We start from the raw sequence: 20,141 nt of genomic DNA on the forward strand, positions 1-20,141 counted from the left end.
GTTCTGTAGGGTTCTGAGAGTCCCAAGAGGAGAATAAAGTGGCTAATAGAGCAGTCTTTTAGGCAGCAATTAGGGTCTCAAGTCCCACTGGGTTTACATTTACAATGAAGACAGAGCAGAAATAAGGAGCATGCCGGCGGCGTTTTAATTAGCTGGTACTCACAAAGGAGACGCAGGCAGCTAGCAGCAGGATCCTGACCAGGAGGTCCTCAAATTGCTCCACCACCAACTCCCACAAGGATTTCCCTGAAACGTGCAAACGACACGTCACACACATCACATCGAGATCAAGACACAAGATCGCCCAGAAAGGCAAAGCGACGTGTTGACATTAGTTCTGAGATGATGATGATGATAATGAGCAGCTGGAAAAGCCAGGCTGTTTACAAAGGAGTAGTGCTGTGTGCTGATGGGTGGGAAACTCCTGCAGGAAACAACCCTAAAGTTTACCCGCAGGTCTATATAAAACAAAAGATCCATACACAGGACACTCAATCAGGTAGTAAAGGGAGGAGGGTGGCAGCTCATTAGAAGAATCAATATTTACCTTCTTCGGCTGGGAGCTCTGTGGACGTCGCACACCATCGGTTGAGGAAGAATAAAAAAAACGGCCAAGCAGGAGAGGGCAGCGGAGGGAGAGAAAAACAAAGAGTAGTTAATGCATTTGGTTACTTCAGTGTGACATTGAGATGCTCACGCGCATACAAATTGCTCTGTAGGATTGTTTGGGTCTGATTAAACGCGCCACGGCACGAGCTGAGGCGGAACAGTCACTTGTTGTTTGCTGTGGATCTGAACCTGAAAGCAAACCACCAAACTTCTCTGAAGGAATTTTAAAACTGAAACCGTGATAGATAATCAGAGTTGATAGATAATCGTGGGTCGATTTTTCATTTTTAGTTCAGTCTGGTTTTCTTGGCGAAGAACTTTGATGCATCTGGATTCGTATGCAAAAGCAGCAGCTAAGCATAAATATAAGCAACCGTCAAAAGAATAAAATGCGTGGCAGGCTCTTAGTTATACTTTAAAAATCAACCAAAAATGAGGGAATTACAAGATTATATCAAAGCATATGTCTTTTAACTCATCAGATTCTGATTCAGTTGCATCAAAACTCATGCCATTTAGCTTTGAGAATAAAAAACACCTCTATATATACATACATACAGAGAGAGTATAGAGTCATGAGGAAGAGAAAAAAAAATGACGAAATAAAAAAAACTATTCTAAGAGCCAATTTTAGCATCTAATAGTAACTCAAACCAAACTTCAAACTAATTATCAGTTATGCTTTACATCCTAGTCAGAAATCCTTGATAGGTTCAAGTCTGTTGTTGATTTTAAGGTATAAAAACATTTTAACATTCCCACAGTTTAAAACCTGCCAGAGAAATTGGTGGACTAAATTCAGTTTTCACCACCAATATGGATTTTAAAGTAAAAGCGCCAAAGTGGTTTTCTTTCAGTCAATTATCTGACTGAAAAAAAAACTACTACACTTCTTCTCTTGCCTTCAAAAGGACAAATTCAGCTATAATATTTTTATGTCAAAATATTGAGACAGTTATGGTACATGAACTAAAGTAAATCTGCAAATACTTGAGATTCCCTCTAAAAATGCTCATGACTACCACCTATTTTAATAGTTCAATCACCAAATATATCACACTGTGCATTAATACATACAGTGGAAACTGCCTGAGGGCTGCCGTAGAGGCTAGCATTTTTATTTGCGTTCTTGTAGGTACAGCCAAGCAATAGCAATCAAAATAAATGGAGCTCCTGAATTGGCTGGCGTCTCGTTGCATCTAGGTATTTCACTTTCCCACACTGCATTTTCTGTGATTGCTTTAGATTTGCAGTACAAAACTAAATCTAGACGTAGGCAAATTTATGTTATGTCATAATGTATTTATTACATGATTTGTTGTATTGTATTTATTATGTAAAATTTTTTGCGTAAATGCAGTGAAGTTTTACTGGTACTACTAGAACCTTCAGTACCATTTCCATACTACAAGTAGGAAAATAAAAGGCTAATCAACTGATTGGTGCACAAGCAATTAAAAAAAAAAAAAGCCTACAACAACCTAAAGTGTGGATAGTCTCTCTTGAAATTTTAAAAACAGACACCGACGCTGCACAATAAACACCGCCTCGTGTTTGGACAGAAAACAACTGATGCCTTATTTTTACTTGAGACAAGTTGAGCATCCCATCCACTCTCACTTGCTAACCAGAACTCCTCGCCCACCACGCGCATGACTCACTGGTGTGAGGAGACGGCACATCAGTCATGCTTTAGAAACACTCCAAATGACGAGTGCTGCTGATCGGTGTCACCACAGCGAGTCCGAGGCGTGATTAGTCACCGTGTTTGTCGCAACGCAAAGTTATGACTGAGCAAGTCCCACGTAACAGCCAGCCTCCGTTACATCTGCCTGAGAAAGAGAGGCTCCGGCCACATGGCGCGCTCTTTAATTCGTGCGCACCAGAGTCGAAGTAAGCAAAGGCTGAAATTACGGCGTCGATTGGTGGGAAAGCGAGTATATTTAGAAGGCGCTGGGCTGGAACATTAAATGACGGCAATATTCTCTCCTGTGGAAACCTCGTGTTGTGACCACAATCGTGACCCTGTACGGAGCGGGGCTTGGAAAAGAGGAAAGCCCATGATGTGAGCCCACGGCTAAAAACAAACATGGCAACTAAATCCACTGCAGCAGAGGGGAGTTACTAGACTTTAGGGAAGCGTTTTAAATAAATGGGTTTTCTTGGTGATCAAGAGGAAAGCAAAGGACCACAGCTATAGAGATTGAATAGCATGAAAATCAGAAAACAGAAAACATGTACTTCTGGTTCTTTGATAGAGTTAACATTACTAACTCAAAAACAATTTGAAAATAGGGAAATTATAACTTGACATAGGTTGATGCCTTTCTAGACCAAAACAGCAGAATTTGATGAGATGCTTTTCGATATCTGGCCAGCTAGCATGTGAATCCCTAAGAATTATTCTTAATACTGCTGCACCATGATAGGTTAACCTTTAATCTGTCATTTTGATTATGATCCACTTTAGCAAAAACACTAAAACACTACACTAAAAGTACTTTTTCTGAGCTGTGTTTCACACCAATATAATCTAGTTACTTAGCTAGGTTACCTGCTCATGTAGCCTGCAAAACAGCAATGTTACTTGTCAGAGGTGGGGACTCGAGTCACATGACTTGGACTCGAGTCAGACTCGAGTCGTTAAAATCACGACTTGAGACTTGACTTGAAAAAATGCTCAAAGACTCGGACTTGACTTTGACTTTCATGCCATTGACTTGGGACTTGACTCGACTTGAAGCTGTTTACTTGAAAAGACTTGATATTTTTTACTCAAAGTCTTAAAATTTAAAACACATTATTTATAAAGTGGCGTCATTAATTAATGTCCCTCATTCCGTATCAATATGCGCAGACCGTCACTATGGTTTTCCTCTCTCCTTATGTATGTATGTGTACGTAGCTGCAGCACAACCAATCAAATTAACATGATTTGGACGTTTAAAAAAACGCGGCAAAGCTACAGAGCTCAGGGAACGAAATACGAAATAACCGCTCGAATATGCTTCCGCGAGTAATTTCTTTTGGCTACGTAGGTTATGAACTTTCGACTAAAAAACGAACTGCAACTTGTAAAACATGCAAGAAGAGAATATCGGATGGAGATGCCACGACGTCCAACTTTGTCCGGCATTTGAAGCTTCACAAAGATCGGTAGGTGGCGCTTTTCTTTTGCTGTAAGATAGTTGACTTTAGCTAACTTCGTGTTAGCATGTGTACTCCGGGTTAAATTGGTGATTATTTACCATAAATCCGGTCCTTCAAATGCCTCCACAAATAATGTGCACCGTGTTAGCTCAGAAAGCCGGTGGATAGTGAGCGGGGCTCCGGAACAGAAAGCAGATTCTGGACCTGAACACAGGGAACAGAGTCTCTCTGTCCCATCATGATGATGAGCCGGGTCTAGTATCATCTAAGGATGGTTGGTGTATTTGAAGACATCTACGTTGGGAAATTATATTGACAATATATTGTTTTGACAGGTCAGAGAAAAGAGGAAAAAACTGCTGTTATGGTTCTTTGTATTGTGCTGTGGAAATGTCAGCATTTTCGTCTTTTTTTATTGAATATCAAGTTTAACAGAACTGGGCAATAAAGTGGTCCAATTTAAAAATGTTTTTTATACTTTGTGTTCAGCTACACATGTTCTATCATTTGAGATAAATACATATTTTAAAACGAACAAATGGTCTATTATTTGAATTTTATGTATAATTGCAAATTATAAAAATAAAATAAAAACGACTCGAAATGACTTGAAATTAAAGGTTCCTGACTTGAGACTTGACTCGACTTTTGCCTGTCTTTACTTGAGACTTGACTCGGACTTGAGGACAAAGACTTGAGACTTACTTGAGACTTGCAACACAGTGACTTGGTCACACCTCTGTTACTTGTAGACAAATTCCACTTTTAAAAACAGTGTCACCTTCATCTTACTGTGACTGGTGGGTAATAAAACCAAAACTTTTAGGCTGCACCAAAACGGAAACAGAATTTCCCTTTCGTCTAAGTGTGAGAAAAATATCCTTCTGTGGCAACATGTGGGGGAGGGTTAGAGCCACCTTGCTCTATGAGTCCATCTCACCAGTAAAACTAAATCAAAAATGTTTAACAAACTTTGTAAACTTTGATGAGAACCAGCTCATACCCGGTTAAAGCTCGATTTACGCTAATCGCATCTGTTTGGTGCCATATAACCAAACTACCTCATTTCAGCAAACACACCCTTCTGCAGCAACCAAATTTTCCGCAACGCACACCTCTGAAATTTTATAATAATACGGACAGTTGTGTACATAAACACATGGCGGACAAGCAAGAGTTCACAAAGACATCCACCTTAATGATCCCGTCCATAAAGACAATAATACCTCCACCACAGTCGCAGATGCACCACCTTCCTGCTAACAACTGTGTTTGTTTGTTTGTTTGACTTCTAAACATGTTACGATTGCCATATGCCTCCTACACTGCCCCCTAGAGTCTAGGAGAATATGGGTTGCTGTAGCAACGAGTTAACCTGGTAAAAAACCAGCTCCTTGTTCTACACTATTTGCTTTAAAAGAGAAAACCATGCTTACAGAAGATGGAAGGCCTTTTATTTTTGTTTCTACACTATGACATGTTTCTTAATGAACTGCAACGCTTCTGAACTGCTGAATTTGTTTTTCTTGTAAGCAAGGATGGTAGGAAGAGTATTGTTCTCAGTTTAGCCTGTAGCAAAACTAAGAGGTTTGATGCAACCCAAACAACTCGCACAGAAAAAACAACAAGCGGCGCAAAAAGCATCAAAAATGCATTAAAGCTCGACACAATGACACGAGAATGTCTCCGGGCTTTACTGCAAACGATCTGCTGAATTATTAGTACCGCATTGTCTTTTCTGAAAACAACCCTCATCTCTCTCTCTCTCTCCTCCAACAAAAGACCCTCCTCAGCCTGTGTAATAAGAGCCGATGACTCACTGTGGATAGCTTTTCAAACCTGCTGTCTGGAGGGTTTCCAGAGTTCAGATTGGACACGGTTGAACTCACAGGGGACGTTGGACTGTGGCGTGCCAGCAGAAGTGGGAGAAGTGGCTTCTGCTGTTTTCTATGCTCCACCAGTCTGACATAAGAATGTTCCCCATTTCTGTTCCTGCCTGGTTGTGTAATTTCTTGATGGCAGCCAGCTCGGCTCCAGACAGAGATGGGATGGGTAAAAGGACGAGACAGATGAGGGTAAAAAAAAAGTGGGAAGGAGGGAAGTTAGAGAGAGGGGAAGGGCTGGAGGTGTCGGGACGGGGTTCCCCGGCTTCCCTTTGCCAAGGATTCCCTCCCAGTCATCAGGGCTGCGTCGACCCGAGGCTTGCCAAGGCACATTCCTGAATACTGACTTCACCTCTCTCCCTCGCGCTCTCCATGTCCCCGCAGAGCCGCCGCCTCCTCCTCCTCCCTCGCAGGCCAGACAATGAATAAAAAGAGGCTGTTTACGCACAGCAGAAAAATTGAGCAGCGCCAAGCAGAGGGGAGACACTTCCTGGAGACAGTTGCCAACAACAGCAACAGGGAGACTGTTTCATCGTCCAGAGAGTACGAGGAGAAAGAAAAAAATGTAAAAAAGACAGGAAGCTGTCCATCACAACAACCATGTGGCGAACATTATGCTGGATAAAGAGTTTAACGTTCAAGATCCTTTCTATGGTCACAAAGCAGTTTTCAAAATTCCACTTAATATTATCATTATTAATTCTATTAGGCCATAAATGCATCAATAAGCCATTTAATATGATCATTTTTTAATGATCAGATTAAAATCAATGATAGGCCAATTTTTCTTTGACCCGATCAATGGTTAACCCATTTTGTCTTGGTCAGATATGACCATTGATTGGCTAATATTTCCATGAGCTGATCTGATCAATGATTAGCCATTTTTCCTTTGATCAGATCAATGAAATCTGATTGGTGAATTGGCTTACGTTCTCTTTTTGGCTGTGATCTGTGCAAGTTTAAATGAAAAAAAATTAAAAACAATCTGAAAATTGTTCGCCCCACTCATTAAAGGCAGAAAACTCAATTTTTTTATTTATTCACTGCATCAACAAGCAGCAGGCATTCTATGCACTATTTCCTCTCATTCTAGTGTAAAACATATTACTAGCAGCATTTGCTTTCATGCATGAAAGAGGATAAACTTACAATTTATCATTTTAATACCACCTCCACACCAGACCCTGCAGCACACTTTTATTCACTTGTTTTAAAAATGATGACAGTAAAAACTCTGAATGGGCCAAAAATGGAAATGCCTCGTTAGTAAACCAGAAATCGGCATCGGCCAGGAGAAACGCGATCGGTGCGTTTCCGATCATGACCGAGACCACGGAGTCATTTCTAACAAGCCAGAATTCAGGCTGCCGTGTGAAAACTGCAAACACAAGAAATGTTTCGCCAGTTACCACGGCGACCTGGCTCAGAGCCCGTCACGACGTAATGCATCAGTATCTGTCAAAATGTCCTAAAAAAAAAAAAAACAACGACTCCTGTGCAGAAATAGGGGCTTTGATACAGCACACCACTGTAGGCAACATGGTCCTCTTTCTAATGCAGATGAATCCGTTTCTGACTCCCTTCCTCGATCTGCTGCTAATACACCTTCAGTAGCAGCATGGAGGCCGACACACCTCCACATAAACAAGCCAACAAGTCCAATGAGTGGGGAAGCATATTTATAGCAAGGAAGGAACAGTAAGCTGAGGACTTGTGCTTCAATCCACTAACCATAAGAGCGTAAAACAGGCCTATAAATATCATGATGGTAACCCCTAATGATAGCTTCCTATATCCACTTAATCTCTGAACATATTCCCCCACTGGAAACGGTCTGAACGCATTAACCGTATCAAATGGGAATGATAAATGTACCTCATTATCAACCTTAACGTTACTACGGAGCGCACAGAAAGCAGCACAGGCAAGAGACATCAGTCGTGTCATCAAGTCACTGTTTTTCTTGGCTGCAGAACGGCAACGCGCAGGACTTGGCCAGATTTAGCAACAACCTTGAGTTTTGGATTTTGTTTAATTCTCATGCAAATAATTGTCAATCACTTCAGAATTCTGTCAAAGTCAAAGGATTTTAAAATGGGGGAAAAAAAATAAAAATATTAACATTCCAGTGTTTTTATGGCCTCAAACCAACAAGTGTATGATTTTATGGTTTAAAAGGGACGTAAAGACTTCCAAAGACAACAGAGTTGTCAGACACCTTAAGAATCCTGGAAGAAAATACCCTGAAATATTAGGACAACCTTGTTTTAGAAGTCTGCAGTCTGTTTTGAAGAATCTTCAGTCATTACACCGGTTAAATTGATGGAAATTTGTCAAAGTTGGTGCATAAAAGTTATGCACAGACATTCAGATGAGTTCAAGAGGACTGAATGGTGCTTTGACTGTGCACAGCTCAACTACGGACACAGAGATAGGAAGTTATAAATAGATTTAAGGAAGTGCTGGGAAAAATGTTCATAGATAAGCTACTGTCCCTCGGGTTTGTGGGACACGAGATCAAAACAGAGTTTCTCTGGGATTGTATTACATATGAAAAGAAGAAGACAAAAAACAAGACATGTAGCCAAGACGGATGATGTTCGCTCTGATGCAGATCAGTTCCCTGGTTCACCAATTTGGATTAAAAATGTTTTATATTAGATTCATTCCTACATTTATACCTTTATAAAAACAATATTGTATTCCGGAACTGAAACCATAGCATTTGTGTAGTTCTCCCCCCCCCACTCTTTAAGCATTTTTATGAATTGCAGAGCTAAGCAGTAATATAAATTTATTTTTTCCATTTATTTCAATTGAATATTATCAATGTACTAAAAGGATTATTACACTCTTTTCCACATTAATTGTGGTCCAGAGCCCCGATTTGCCTGTTGACCTATTGAGACTCTTATTTAATTAATATCCCTCTTGCCATTTAAAGCAAAAATGCAGAACTGCTGAACATAAAGCCGTCTTTAATCATGATTTTACTCAGCAGTCTGTTCAGAGTTTCACCAATAGTAGATTTAGCAGTCATGACAAAAGATGACTTGTAAAAAAAAAATACCAAGCAATGTGAAAATTTCCACTTTGATATGGACAACAACCTTGAGTTGATGACTGTGTTATTTTATTCAGCCATTAGTGCTTTTCTGGAGTTCATTCACTGTTGGACAGACATACGAGACAATCATAGGATTTCATATTAATTAACTTGTTGTGATGCGTTTAAGTTTTGCAAGATTTTTGCAAGATTTGCAAGAAAGTCTTTCTTCTTGCAAAGAAAGATTTGCAAGAAAGTTGTACAGCATGTGCCAAGCACACAAGAAGTGACTTTTTAGAAACTTTCATAGATATTCAGATTAATTGTGCAACACTTGGACCACAGACTGTCCCTCAGTGGTGGCTGATAGGTGGCTTTAAAAAAGAAGAACTTTTGTGTGATTTCAAAGCAGAATGATACCTGACGGATAAACTGTGCATTAAAGTTTTGGACACTGCTGGTTTTAGTCATCTGCATATACAGTTTCAAAAATCTGGGCGTTTGCAGAGCGACCTGGACGAGACTTGTGGACAGTAACAAGGGTGTGCAAATATCTATGCGCTTCTTGAATTTCTGATTAAGGAATCCCACCATGTCGTGGCAGAAGGTGCCAAATGGAGTTTTGTGTTAATTTAGTTTGTTTGACACTTTGATAAAACCAGCATTAAAAACCTGCTGACATCTAAAGATTCTGAAAGGATTCACACGCTCTACAATAATTTTTTCATTTCATTGAGGCCGATTCCAATAACATGCACAGTTGGTGGGGAAAAAAAGGGCACCAAAGGAGTTAATGTGCTGGAGAAAACCATTTGGTTTATTTCAGCTATGGATTAACTGATCTATTTGATATTCTGGTACAGATACAAATATTTTTGGGAGATTTCAGCTAACATTTGAGATTTTCTGTAGCCAATTAGGACGGCAGATGACATGCTGCAACTGTTCATTGGCCGGACCGTTTCTGGCACCAACAATCTGTGGTCAGGGACAGATACTGTATCTTCCCCATCAATCTGTATTTGCACAGAAAATTGCATGCTGAACTTATCCAGCAGAATCACTCACACGGTCCACTTGTGACTGCGTGCTGCTTTTGTTTGCCTTTACAAACGGTGCAATTTAATGATTTAATAATCTGGTGCAGATGAGTCAAACGGCAACTGTTTACTCAAGTTGTGACTGTTGTGGATTCACAGATAAGTACATCTATGAGTATAGACATCTATAGTACATACATAGATAAGTACATCTATAATCTTTGCATCCATGCAATGTTCCACACACGTGAAATTCTCTGTAAAATGAGCCCAAAATGTCACATTTTATCCCCACCGCCAAGTTAGACAGGAAAAGGAAAATGTGCTGTTAACAGAACAGGACATGCATGAGGTGATTAGCACAGAGCTGATAGCTCGTCGGGACTCGAAGCTTCCTCTTCGAGGTCACAGCTGTGCAAAGAGTCGTTTTATTTTTGGGGGGGGGGGGTTTGAATAAATAAAACAGGCGAGGATGAGGATGGCAAGTAGCCATCCAGTAGACAACACACACATCTGAAAGCTGCGAAGAGAAAAAAGAAAAAGAGAAAAATCTGCAATCCCCAAAACACCGGCCCCCAAAAATATCTGTGTTAACGCCGTGCTATTAATACGGTTTATTCTAGGTTTGGAAACCAGAGCGACACTTCTGTCCAATCAAAAGGACCGATCAACAGCCCTGAAGCAAGAGCAGCTAGAGAGAAAACTTTGTTACTCTGGAATCGTGGTTTGAAGAATCACAAATGGCAGAGGCAGTGTGCAGCAAAAGATGTTGGCCAATATGGTTAAGATTATTTGTTTTTATTCTGTGCTTTACCAAATTCAGTTTTGCAGTGGGGCATAACTGGGAACTGGACAAAGACGGTTTGACACACAAAAATCTGGAAGATGTGACTTTTATTTTTTTTTAATCCGCCCCACTTACAGCTATGTTTTGAATCACTTATAGCTGTTTTAAAGTTTTGCACTCCTACAAAGTAAATTATGTGCATGTTGCCATGGCTTCTCCACTATATTTAGGTCTGAACACAGGAATCAGATTTTATTCAAGTCATTCTAAAGTTTGGTGTGGAACTGAAAGCAGAACCCACAACCAAATCTCAAGCTTTTGTGGACTTTCCCAGGTTTTCTTTGCAGACTGCTCTGTATGGAGCTCCCTGTACCTGCTGAGGTAAAGCCTCCCCACAACATTGTGTTATTATCACAAAGACGTATTATGTGGACATTGTGGTTTTCCACCATACACAGCATGTTACATGTAGCCCAGTAAGATTAATTTGGGTCAGGACCAGCCAGAGTACTGCTCTACATGTGACTTGTGGCAAAATGCAAACTACATGTCTTGCAGCTTTCTGTCAGAAAATGCTACAACTCTTGCTACTCTTTTGTCAAGATCAGGTCAGATTGTTCCACCTTGGTCGTGGATGGCGGCAGCTCCTCCAGAGTTACCATGGCCAACTTGTATGATTACTGCTCTCCTGTCAGTTTAGGTGAGCGGCCATGCTTTGGTTGGCGTGAGGTGCGCTTTTTAAATTTTTTGGATGACATTCAAGGCTGGGACTGTTTAATACCCTGAATCTTTTTTTCCCCGACCTTTGTGCCGGGTCACTTGGTCTTCATGATGCCGCTTGCGTTGTAAAACGTCCTGTAAAAGTAACATCTATTCACTTTAAATAGGCTGTCGGAAAATCACATACTGTAGATAATCTTTAAAGCACATATTTTTTATTTCTTACATTCAGTTGCTGAATTTTCGTCAGATATATATCTTTTTAAATTTTCTGCTTAGTTATTATGCTACAATAATCGTGTTTAGTATTTATTTTCACTAATCACCGAGTGGCGGTAGTCCGATTTTATTATAATGCTGTACAAAGTGTGACTAAATAACTACAATAAAGAGGTACCGTATTAAATCATGCACCTAACTGCTAAACATATTGAATACATTTCATTACATATTTAGATATATTGCTCATTATTGATTCTTCCATGCAACAAGAGAAAAAAAAAACACCTGTAGGACCGTTTCCAGCCACTATCAGTTTGCAAATATTATCAACTGGAGCTTAGTATTATCCAAATAAATCCTAATTCTTTTTCCCCCCAAATAACAAGAAACATTGCCTATGATCACTTTTGAAAGTGATTGAATACATCTCTAAACCCATGCATCATTATCTCTAATTCTTTATAATTATCCAAAGTAAACTTCCATGTTCTGTGGTTGCAATTTGACAAAATAAAAATAAAAACATCAAGGGATGTGAATAACTTTGCATGCATTTCTGAACAAGCTGAACTAAAAAAATAAATAAATAAGTAAATGCAATGACTGAGACTAAATGAGACACAGGCAGGTTTCATCTGTGGGACCATCTGTGCTGCAGAGCTCCAGCGATGTCCAATTAAGAGAAAAAAATAATAAATAAAACCAGAACATCACACGTCAGTTCGCACGGTTTCCATCTGCATGCTAAGCTCGCTCGACGCTTTATTTTGGAAACATTCATATATACCATCTGGCTCCAAACATACCCAAAACATTTTCTCCCAGAGCTCATCGATCTGCACAAAAACCTAAAAACACCCAGGTTGAATAAAACACCCCGTCATACTTTTTCTCTGCAGAAGACCGGACTCTGACTCAACATCATCATCATCATCAACAGCATAAGGCTATGACAGATGCAGAGGTGGGAGGGAAGAAGTGACAAGCTAGAACAGGATCACAGCTCCTTCTGAAGCCAAATACACACAAGAGCCCACTAGAAGAGGGAAGTGACTCAACCCCCTGCAAAGAGCTTCAAGTTTAGTTTTCTCTAACCCTAACTGTCCCTTCTCAGCCCACAAAGTGCCAACACTGTTAACGCTGTTTCACCAACTCCACTGGACACCTTTTCTTCTTCTTTTAGCAGCTGACAGCCTCGCGGTCAGAAGCAATGTGCAGTCGCTCTGCTGTGAAGGAGGAGGAGGAGCAGCAGGAAGCGGCACAACGTATCTCGTAGTTCAAACTTGAGAGCGATAAAGTCAGACCACACTGATGTTGAGTTGCAGAACAGGAAGAGAAACGACATCATGACAGAGATCCCGCCAGGCTACTAGAGGAAGTTGTAGTTATTATTTGTGGCAGAAGCTAAAGCATGCAGAGTCCTGTAACATTTCAGAAGTGAAGCAAGGAGACTTCAACCTACAGTCCATGATGAGAAAACAGGCCAAAACCCATTATAGGAACATCTGAGAAGACTTTAAATTGATGCAAGCAGCGACTTGGTGGCAGTACAGCGCAGCCTTCCAGTGGATGCAAAAGTTTGAAAGTTCGTCTTCATGACGTTTTGATGCGGCTGAAAGTTAGGCATCGGCCTAAGTTTCACAGAACAGTAACCTGAGAAAAACATCGCAGTTAAATTATATTTACAGAAATAAAAACTGAACTACAATGCATAACATTATCAAGTTGATTTTAAAAAAGCAAAAAAACAAATCATCATGCCCGTTACTGCTAAAACTTTAAATGCACAAAGAAATCAGGACAATTATTTACTTATTTATTTATTTTGTTACTTGATTGGTGGTTCACTAATAGGAAGCTCAAAAATTCCTTCTTTTTCCCAATCAGTAAACACACCATAGGTGAGTGTTACTGATTCAGAACACCTTCTGGTGTGACCTGGCTACTAAACCTGTCAATGTGACCAGAGGTGAAAATTAGCCACTGGGTTATAATCTCATGTATTTACATGTAAATGTTTACCAGTACGTCTTGACCCCTTTAAAAAAAACACACACAAAAAAGAAACTAAACTAAACAGCTGTAAGCTTCCTAGTCAGCAAAGGAGGAATACAGGGACCAAACAGCTAACTCAAGTTAACTAGTTTCAGGGATTTCAAAAAACGTCATAGGAAGTAAGAGCTCTTCGCAAAGTAGCTGTAATGTCTAAAATATGTCTAAGCATTTCTGGAGTTCATGAGAAAAAGATGTGCATAATATATTATTTTTTTAGTTTACTAAACCATTTAAAAATTCTACAACTGGGTTTATGTGAGTATTGACTCACTACCGTTAGCTAGTCTGCTGTTAGCTTCAGTATTAGCATACTCAGGGGACCCTGTATTTAATTTCACTCCCCTTTGGTTTAAATTGTCAATGTGGTGTTTTAGAACAAATTAAATATAAGATAAGGTGTTCCACATTTGTCCACAGCACTTATTTCCTACTCATTATTATAAATTGGGTATTTATCTCGAGCAAAACCAGAGATTGGAAGTTGGACACAATAATCTAATCATTACATCTCTGGCTAAAATTATATAACATATTGACAATTCCAATTACAACCATCACAACTACACCCAACTCTTGATAATAATACATACAGACCATCAAAAAGCTAAAACAAACACCTGCTAAACTTAGTCACTGTTTAAGTGAAACAGCTCTACTTTAATGAGAATAATAGGCGGCGCCCCTTTTATTTACACACAATGATTGTTCACAGTTCTTGTAACTGGAACAACACCAGAAAAAGTTATATTTGCATCTCATTAAATGGACTTTAAACCATAGAAACAGTAGGAAGGAACATATTTGCGACTTTGAAACCAGTTTCACAAACCCTGGTACCAGTAGATGAACGCTGCCTCATTAATGGGAGGAGCTCCTTTAATATTCACATTGTGACTCTACATGATGTTTGGAAATATTTCCAAACCGTTTGTGTCGCCAGCTAGCTGACCAGCAGTATGCAGCAACAGGTAGGGGAGGGTCAGCGCTGCATTACAGTCAGCTCCGGTTACCCCGGCGCTTTCTCAGGTACCTCATGTGTTGACTTAAAACGTTAGAAACTGTTATCTACCGCCCAGCAATCGCTTCATGCCTACTAGAAGAGCTTCTATCACGACACAATGTGCCTGACCCGACTGTGTTGTACAATCCGTCTTCCAGTGGAAGAGTCCAGTTGAATTTTTACAACACTCCAAAATCTTCATAACTCCTCAGCCATGCACAGCGACGCTGAGAGGGAGGAAATTACGATATTAATAATGACAAACACTCCTCTCTGGTGCAATAACATTCAGCCGTGTGAAGAACTGAAGCCGGGATGCAGGGACCTCTATTAGGGAATTCTCCACTCATCTGAGCGTCGCAATCTTTTAAGGACGGCCGTCAGGAGACCCGCTGCCAAGTTCAGGACAAAAAAGGCTGATTTCTCAAGGGGGCCATATTCCTTTTTACTGAAGCGCTTCGAAAATGAACAGCGCACCCTTGAAATAAGGGCTGTGGGTACACAGAACACAATCACACACCACAAAGCCTCCTTCCTGCAGCGAAACAAAGTGTGTGAATCAGTGTGTGTAAGTGAGAGACTGCCTTCCCTCTCTACTACATCAGAAGCAGCCATTTCTCAATGAAGATGCTAAAGTGTCTGGTAAAACGAGGCACTTGGACACCCCGGCAGAATTAGCGTTTCTGCTAAACGCTAATTCTGCATTTAGCAGAATTAGCTAAACGCCTCTTTGAACGAATGACACTGAGAGCAGGGAAGCTCCTAGCGAAGCATTAACTGTAAGCGTGAATGTGAATAAAAGGCTGGCTGATGTTGTGGCTAATATCATTTTCCAATATCATAGGGAAAAAATCTCATTGTGCGTTTGAAGATGGGTGGACTGAGGGGGCCTCACTGTCACAACAAAGAAAAGCACCGACATGAACCCACAGAGCAACGGCGTCTAAACATCTTTCAACAGCATCACATGGAGGGAGGGGAAATAAAAACACACCAAAAGCTGATAAATGTGAAAAAGATGTTGCGATCCGTCTTCTTGGAGTGGAAAATCTGACAAAAAGGAAGCACACGAAACTTCATTTCAGCCTTTGCTTTACCTTCAGAGGTAAGGAGGCAAGATGGGATGATGAGAGCTATAAGAGCCCGCTTAACGAGACAGCTAACCGCTTCCAGACTGCGGCAAAGGAGGAAAATCCCTCATCCATCCCCGAATACAGAGAGGCAGCGAGGAAACCTTCTCCAACACTGAGGAAGAGTACAGCTACTTTTCTCCTCTACTGCTCATCTTGCTGCGGTTTGTGTGTTTTTAACGTCATCAGCTACAAAACGGCTAAAAATTCACTATCCTGCAGTTCGAAATCCTTTTATGGAGTTTTGAAAGGAAGTGTTGGAGTGAGCAAAGTTTTCTCTTTCAGCATGGAGCATCGAGTAATCAAGTAATCCCCCCCTCCGTTCCCAACATGTTGCTGTGCACTGCTGGTCAGCTGGCTAAAAGAAGGCTGTTGCACTTCACCTCATCGCGAAATTGGACGACGCATGACCAATCAGATGGCCACAGAATGTAAAACGTATTTCTATTCAGTGCACCAAAACTAAAAACGTTCACCATTTTCACTTCATTCTTCAACACACTTTTTGTTGTGCTTCATGAAATAAAAACGTAGTAGTTGCAATCCCTTTATTTGTTCTTAGTTTCAAAACTATCTACTTGGTAGACATCATTAAAGGGTTATATACTTATTTTATGTAGTGTAATCCTTCACGTAAAAATTCTGAATTGGTCAAAAATTTTAATCGGCAGATAACACCTCACAGAGAACAGGTATTGGAATCGGCAAAAGAAAAGAATGATCGATGCGTCTCTAATTTCCACTTGTGTTGTGGAAACTAAACATCCCTCTAATATCACACGTAATGACACAGACCACGCTAAATAAGAATACGCACTTTCAAAGGTTGTACCAAACACAAAGCAGTTTTTTTTTAAGTGCAGAGTCAGCTAATGATCACTTGATAAAAAAGTGATTGTTTTAATGGAATACAGTGTTCTATCTCCCCCCCCCCTGATTTGAAGAAATTATACCTTTCAGGATTAGCAGGGACAGGAACAAATTGTGCTAGTTTCCAGGTATAAAAAAAAAAGGTTTGCCACAGGTCAGCAGTGGACCTCTGGAGGACTTAAAATGTCACATGGCAAGTCTGAAAAAAAGCACGATGCACTTTTAGAGATTCCAGTTATTCATTTATTAAAGACAGGAGAAGTCTATTCAGCTCTTGCTTTTGCTCTGATTAGCCACTAGCTTCAGCCATAATATATATATAAATAAAAAAATTTTAGGGAGTTATGGTAGGGTATTAACTGCTCAAAAGCTTTCAACAAAACCCAATTTTTATGAAAGTGAACTACTCGTTTAGCGTTTACCGACTAGTTAACTTCAATCAAGCCGAATGCAAAATCGATCCGTTATAAAAAGACAACAGTGCTGCTGCTATGGTGACGGATGGACAACGTGTTTGACTTCAAAGTTGAACAACTTTGAGCCAGCCTTGCAAGGGGGTGGTTTGTCCGGGCTGTAAAGGAGCCTGTCACTTGCAGTACCGACACATTTTTGAGTAAATTCCATCACACTGTGAAACTGTGGCATTTTCACCTTATAGTTATTGTTGCAAGAGAATCCAATTATGGTGACAGCATAGTCTTCAGGAGTTCCCAACATGCTACTCACTCCCTGCAAACTGCTGTGAACAGATGCTCACCTCGCTTCATCAACAAAGCCCTGCGGTTTACCAGCAGAGGGAAGGGAGGCATTGAGCAGTCAAACATCAGCGCAACAACCAGAAGTAAAATTGGAAAAAACAAATCCAAGCCACGCTAATGCAGTTTTTAAACTCGCTTTGGCTCGCACATGTACCTGAAAGGGAACAAGCGGGATATTCCTTCCCCCCCTTACAGTGTTTGTCTGCAACGCGCTCGCACAAGGCAGGAAGTTCACAGCTAAAAGCGAAAGAGATGTTATCTGTGGCAAGACGTTGCTTTTTTTTCTTTTCTTTTTTTTTTTTTTTCCATGAAGTCATCACAAGCCCCTGGGGTTAGAGAGGAGGCCGACTCGCAACAAAAGGGCTAGTGTTCAGCCCCTGCACAATGTGCCACTCTGCTCCACGGCTTGGCCACACATGCAAATGACAGGCGGGGGACATAAAGGTGTGTTGATGTCAGTTTGGAGTCCAAAAATGCATCAAACACCAGACTGGTGTTCAGGATGATGAGGGGCTGTGACTAAACAGAATCCATTTACCTACACAGCTGCTTTATTACTATTACTATTATTATTATTATTATTTTTAAGGACCTGGAAGTAGACAGTGGGGCATTTATCACCCTTCTCCCTCTCCCCTCCAACCTTTTGTGGTACAATGTGAACTGGAAACATGTGCAGAGCAACTGTTGAAAGTGAAAACAGGTTGTTCAGGATCGTCTGTTTCATCATCTGATGCATTTCATTTAAGTCTTCCAGGAAGCCTGAGGCAGCCTGCTCGGCACTTCCTGATCCCAGCCTGCGTTGTCGGACGCAGCAGCTGTACCCACCGACAAGATCCGGGCCCCGGGGTGGGGGGGCCTGGGTGACGGAGGAGTGGGGGCACGTCCTCCACGACGAGATGGAAGCTTGAAATGATGCGTCCTCGCAGGGGATCCGGTATGACCAGACACTGACTGGAGGAGATCTCAAGTTTAACCAGTGCGCTGCACGCTGGAGGATTTCAAACACAGACCTGTGTGCTTCACTGAATGTCCAGCTTGTATAAGTGCTAGAGGGGGAAATTGTGTTTTATTCTTTTTTTTTTTAATGTTTTCTTTGCCTTCCTTTTCTTTTATTACCCGCACTACCTGCCTCAGCTTGAAAATATAACGTCGGCTGAGGGATTTCCTGGCGGAGGAATCGACACGAGCTCTAGAGAGGCAGAGCGGAGGAAAGAGCGGGTTAGTGTAGGTGTAAAAACTTACCGTTCGGTCCATATTTCTGCAGACTGGCGTGGACCTGCTCCAGGGTCAGTCCGGTGATTTCGTTCACGCTGAAGTTCTCTAAAACTTCGCTCGCAGACTTAGTGTGCGCATTTTCCATCTTGGTCGGACGAGGCTTCAGATGTTCAGGTCCAAATGCATGTAGTTGGAAGTAGTAAGGTGCGCGAGGTTGATCACGCTAATTTGTTGTTGTTTTTTTTTCTTTTCTTTTATGCTTTCACCGGGTGGACCCTCCCGGCCGGTCGATGTGGCTCAGTCACCTGTTTTGTCCCCCTCCCCAAACCTGAAGGGAGAGCGAGAAGGTGGAAGAAAAAAAAAAGCACACGTCCGGAATCCGCGGTTCGGTCGCTGTCGTCCTTCTGCAGCTGTGTCACCGATGTTACTTCATCTCCATCTGAAGGTGTGCTGTGGCTGCAGCGCCGCAGACCGCCTCTTCGCCGCTCAGCCCTCCCTCCTGCGCTCCTATTGGCTGGGTCTACCTGGGCGCAGGGTGCCGCTGCCTGCTGCAGCTGCTTCAGTACAGACAGGCTAAAAAAAAAAAAAAGAAAAAACCCCGCACAGCCTGAGCCAGATTAGTTCTTGCTGCGGGAGAAGCGCTCAGTTATATGGCTGTGAATTCAACAACCTCCAGTTGTCCTTCGAGCAGAGGCGAATCCCAGGTTTTCTGGGGCCGTTTTACCAAGTTCAATCTGCCCCCCCCATCAATGCACCGCTAACAAATACAGTAAGTTAGCAACAGTAAGGCGTTGCTTAGTGACGCGCTACTCTAACCGACTAATTTTACTGCACAGTATAAAATAAAAAAAATAAAATTACTAGAATAAAGTCATAAAATTACAAAAATGAAGTCAGAATATTACATACAAGTAAGAATAATGTTAGGGAAAAAAAGTTTACGAGAATAAGGTCGAAATATGACTTCATTCTGGTAATATATTGTGATATTGTGATTTTACTTTTGTAACTTTATAACTTTCTCGTTCTAATTTTATTTTCTTAGGAACTTTTAGGATTTGAAACATTAAGACTCCGGTCATAACTAAAGTTACTCATCAGAATCGCTTTGTGTTACTATTTTTGTTGTTTTACTTGATTAAAAAGCTACTTTACGTTCCTCAGGGAGTTAAATCTCGCGTCACAAGTGTAAACAGTGGAGAGAGAAGTGATGCGATTTCTAACTGAAAATACAGGCTGCATTTTGAGTTTGTGTCAGCGAAAGATGACAATATCAGGTCTGTTGACATCGTCATCTCTGACAGAAATGACAATATCAAATATAATAGATGCCAAAGAGTAGACTTACCAGCTGATTGCTGACTTTCACATTGCAATGTCTGATTAAATGACAAGCAACATGTGAAAATGAATAACTTTTCATATTTTTAGGCTTATATCAACTAATATGGATTAATATTTATTGTAAACTGTCAGTTATATATATTTTTTTAACAGTCAACTGTTTTTGTATGAAATCAACATACAACCACTGCATAGACTCTTTCCGTAATGCACTGTGGGTATAATAATAGTCTTACAACCTATCAAACTATCTAAGTTTAGAAAAATGCTGCATCAAATTTAAAGAAACATTTGGAACAAGGCACA

General features: G+C 40.8%; 1 protein-coding gene across 2 annotated transcripts in view; it reads right to left on the reverse strand.

Moving 5' to 3' along the window:
- The window catches only part of atp2a3 (ATPase sarcoplasmic/endoplasmic reticulum Ca2+ transporting 3), a 55,609-nt gene extending 36,661 nt beyond the window's left edge, over nucleotides 1-18,948 (reverse strand). For both annotated transcript variants that reach the window (XM_023342039.1, XM_005800789.3), the window contains exons 1-3: nucleotides 18,519-18,948; nucleotides 548-565; nucleotides 164-246 (exon numbers count right to left, since the gene is read on the reverse strand). In XM_023342039.1, coding sequence (XP_023197807.1) covers nucleotides 164-246; nucleotides 548-565; nucleotides 18,519-18,636 — 219 coding nt within the window. In that variant the 5' untranslated portion in view covers nucleotides 18,637-18,948. The remainder of the gene's footprint in view (nucleotides 1-163; nucleotides 247-547; nucleotides 566-18,518) is intronic.
- Between the last annotated feature and the right edge of the window lie 1,193 nt (nucleotides 18,949-20,141).

The sequence above is a fragment of the Xiphophorus maculatus genome, chromosome 11, assembly GCF_002775205.1.
Source record: "Xiphophorus maculatus strain JP 163 A chromosome 11, X_maculatus-5.0-male, whole genome shotgun sequence".
NCBI lineage: Eukaryota > Metazoa > Chordata > Actinopteri > Cyprinodontiformes > Poeciliidae > Xiphophorus > Xiphophorus maculatus.